Below are 3,690 nucleotides of genomic sequence, written 5' to 3'. Positions count from 1 at the left end.
AGGCAGGTGATGCTCGGCCACCCTTCCCCAGGCTCCTGCACCCCCATCGCCCGGCCCGCTGAGGTCCCCCGCGTCCGCGCGGCTCACCCCCATTTCTCCGTCAGTTCCCACACGCTGCTCTCCCGTGCCTCCCTCGCACGCCTGCATGCCGCCGGCTTCCCGGAGATCCTGGACCGCAACCAGGAGCCAGTGGAAATCTCACAGCCGGTGGACCCGGCGAGTTTCAGCCTGCGGCTGGAGGAAGCCGACCCTCTGCAAGGCAACGAAATAATCCTGCAGTTCCTGGCTGTTGGCAGGTGGGATGGCAGCTCTTTGCGGTGCCTTCTGTGGGCAGATCCCAGGGGCCTCCTGGGGGAGAGTGCTTTCTCAAAATCCCCCCAACCTACTTCCCTGCTTGAGCGAAAGAACTCCTTGCAAAGGTGCTGCTTCCTCCAGCACCTGCTGTGGAGGCAAAGCCCTGGAGGGTTTTACGATGATGCTCTTGTCCTTTCCAGGCACTCTTAAATCATATCCCAGTTTTTTTATTGTATCCATTAGCCACAATGTGATATAAAAGCTCGTTAATGCAGGGTTTCTCCATAAATGCATATGGAGTTGAGAAAGTTGGCACCCGTGGGAGTGGCTTTGGCTGGATAAGGCCCCACTCGTGTTTTTTCCGTGGATGGCAGTGTGCTGTGCGAAGGTAAAACGCTGCCTTTGCTGGGCTCCTCCGTCGTAGCATATGGTGGGAGACAGCTGGAATTATGAAGCTTTTTGGAAAGCCAAGGCAAACCATATGCCCGCTGTCTTCAGAGGAGTCCAAATACTTGTGATGCTGATGATCTTCTCTTGTTCTTCTGCCTCTCAGCGTGTGTCAAACGCACGAGGGGCTCGTGATGGGGAGGCAGCGCCATGCCACAAGCTAACCCAAACCCCTCTCTCTCCCTCAAGGGATGCCCGGGACAGCGCAGAGGGGATGTGGCCAAGGACCGTCTTCCTCACCTTCCAGTTCTACCGTTTTCCGCCGGTCACCACGCCGCGGCTGCAGCTGGTCAGCACTGACGGGGGGCCGGCGGCCAGGCTGGCTGTGCCAGCGCAGCTCCTTGTCCGGCTGAACAAGGACGGGACCCTTGGCACCGGTAAGCTCCGGTTTTAGCATCCTTGTGTGGCCGCTCCTTTTCCGACAGTCAGATTTGGGCTTGCCTCTGGGCTGAGGAATGGGCTGGTGTGTGCTTTAATAGCAAGCCTCCGCTAGTTTGCGTGGCACGTCATGAAAAAACGTTCAAAATGTCCAATGTTTGAAGTAAAACACTGGTAAGTGTTGGTGGGGCGATTTGCATATCGAGGCTGCTGGCTCCTGCTGCAGCTACGCGCCTTTGAAAAGAAAGGCAACACGTGGGAGCACGGCGCCCGGAGTGAGCGGCTCTGATTCTCCTAGCTGAATGCTTTTCTTTGTTTCTTTCTGTGTCTTATTAAATTCTGGTCTCAAGAGACACCAAGCACTTGTGGCTGATGAAGCTCCTTCTCCATGCAGAGCTCTTAATGGAAATGAGAGGGGCGTCTATACAGACCGAGTGTTTCTGTGGGAGGGTGCCAATCCCGGGGGACCTTGGACCTTACTAGTTGACCAACGGGTTCATTAAGTGGAGGAGAGTGGGTGTGCGAGCAGGCGGGCTTCTCCGGAGCAGAAGAATGTCCCTGTCCCAGCTGACGTGCCGGTGCCGGCGGAAGCTCCATTTCCGTGACAATGCCACATGTCTCGCAGGACCACCGGGCTTGCAGCTGAAGTACATGGTAGATCCGGCTTTCCTGCGACCCGGGGAGCAGCGCTGGTTTGTGCGGTACCTGGCCGAGCACAGCCTCCAGATTGACGTCTGGGATGGAGACTCCCTGCTCCTTGTTGGGTCCGCTGCCGTTAAACTGGAGGTATCAGTTAAATTGTTGAAGGTCTTTCTTCTTAAGCCCTCAGGACTGCTAATGATGAAGGAGACACCCTGCTTAGCGTGCAGGAGTGTTAAGGAAGAGCCTGACTTTTCCCTGGGCCCTGTGTTGAGATGCTGTTGCATTACCCTCGTGTCTTCAGTAATCGAGTTGCTGTCAGCCCCTCTGTGTAACTGAGACTGATGCCAGCCTGACAAGCCCCTAATCGTGGGATTTGTCATCTCCCGAAAGTGATGGCAAAACGTCAACTTTCTTCCACTTCCCTGGAACTCCTGCAGTATTCTAGGGCTAAACTCCCCACGCTTAGGACATCCAGAGACATCCTTACCCAGACCCCTTAACCCCGCAGACCGGACTCCCCGGTAACTTGTTACCCCTCGCCTGTCCTTGCCTTGTCCCCAGCCCCTGCTGCGCCAGGGCCGGGAGGCCGTCAGGACCCACCACGAGCTGGAGGTGGCCACAACCGAGTACGAGCCAGACGTGACGGTGATGGGCCGGGAGGCGCTGCGGCACGGCGCCCTGCGGCCCCTTGGTGTCCGCGTGGTGGTGAGGGGCCACCTCCACCTCTGCCTGGCCAACGTCGGTAAGAGCCCGCTGCTCACGGGGCCAAAAGGCTTGGGTGCCGGCACTGGCGCCCCACGGCACGCGCCCCTCGCCGAGTACCTCTGGTGCCAGTTGGAGCCCCCATCCTGGCACCAGCCGCTTGGCTCTGGGTGACGCTGGGCTGTGGGCAGGGGCGTGCGGGTCCTGGCTGTGCTTGCGGTCCCTTCCGCCGGCTGAGCTGCAGACGCCGGCGCAAGGCGACTGGGAGGCCAGCGGTGCAGGGCCAGTGCCGTGCAGTTAGGTGCTGGCAAACAGCATGGGGCCGCGGGAGAAATGCACAGGGCTGTACCCAAAAGAAAACCACGCTTGTAAGAACGTTATTCTTCCCAGAACCTTCTGGCTGCTTTCATTTTATATATTTAATTCCCCGTCCTATAAATGTACAGTGACTCCAGGTTTTAAAATCTTATCCTCAGAAGAAAGATTAGCTCCATTATAAGATATCTTAAATCGCCGTTTCCATACTTTGCCTGCGAAGGGACGATAAGCTTCTGGGAAGGAGAATCTGAGATTCACAACCCAGGGAGAGGTTTAACTCGCACCCTGCAGAAGAGGAGAGGGAGAGAGATGCTGCACCTGGACAATAGCCACCCTTTGGGGTTGTGGTTTTTTTTTTTTTTTTTGCCCCCCCCCCTCCTCTTTTTTAAAATTTCAAAATACTGTTGCTAAAAACAGTATTGAAAAGCTTGGTGCCCCTGCCTGAAGGATGGGGACGGGATTCGTAGGCTGGGTAAATACCTGCTGGGTTTAGAGCCTTGTCCAGCTCCACTTGGCATAACCTTTGCGGGAGCATGGATGGCAGCAGGAGCGGAGAGACGTGGCGGTGCGTGGCCGTGCCAGCAGCAGCGCTGCAGCCCGGGGATGGAGATGGCAGAAATGAAAACCAGAGCTGGTGAGGGGCTCGGTGGTGACTCGCTCGGGGTGGTGCCGTGCTTTTGATGCTGTTCCATCTCTGGGCAGATGGTGGTAACGGCAATAGGCTCTGGAGGGAGGGCCACAGGGCTCGCAGAGCATCGTTAGCAACCAGATATTTGCTCCCGCTTTTTTAAATTGTCTGTAAAGAGCTGCAGTGAGGATAAAAATTTGCAATAGATGAAAAATAAATGGCTTCCACTCACCCCTGACTGTGCTTGTGGCAGGCCACCCGTGCGAGGAGACCCCAGGGCA

General features: G+C 56.6%; 1 protein-coding gene across 1 annotated transcript in view; it reads left to right on the top strand.

Annotated features, from left to right (window-relative positions):
- NPHP4 (nephronophthisis 4) overlaps positions 1 to 3,690 on the top strand; it is a 162,621-nt gene that overhangs the window by 12,633 nt on the left and 146,298 nt on the right. The window contains 5 exon segments of the mRNA XM_009320569.1: positions 32 to 296; positions 931 to 1,118; positions 1,745 to 1,905; positions 2,323 to 2,503; positions 3,663 to 3,687. Coding sequence (XP_009318844.1) covers positions 32 to 296; positions 931 to 1,118; positions 1,745 to 1,905; positions 2,323 to 2,503; positions 3,663 to 3,687 — 820 coding nt within the window.

The sequence above is a fragment of the Pygoscelis adeliae genome, unplaced genomic scaffold, assembly GCF_000699105.1.
Source record: "Pygoscelis adeliae isolate BGI_AS28 unplaced genomic scaffold, ASM69910v1 Scaffold213, whole genome shotgun sequence".
NCBI classification, from domain to species: domain Eukaryota; kingdom Metazoa; phylum Chordata; class Aves; order Sphenisciformes; family Spheniscidae; genus Pygoscelis; species Pygoscelis adeliae.
Note: the sequence above shows the minus strand (reverse complement) of the source record. Positions and strands in the feature narration are given on the sequence as shown.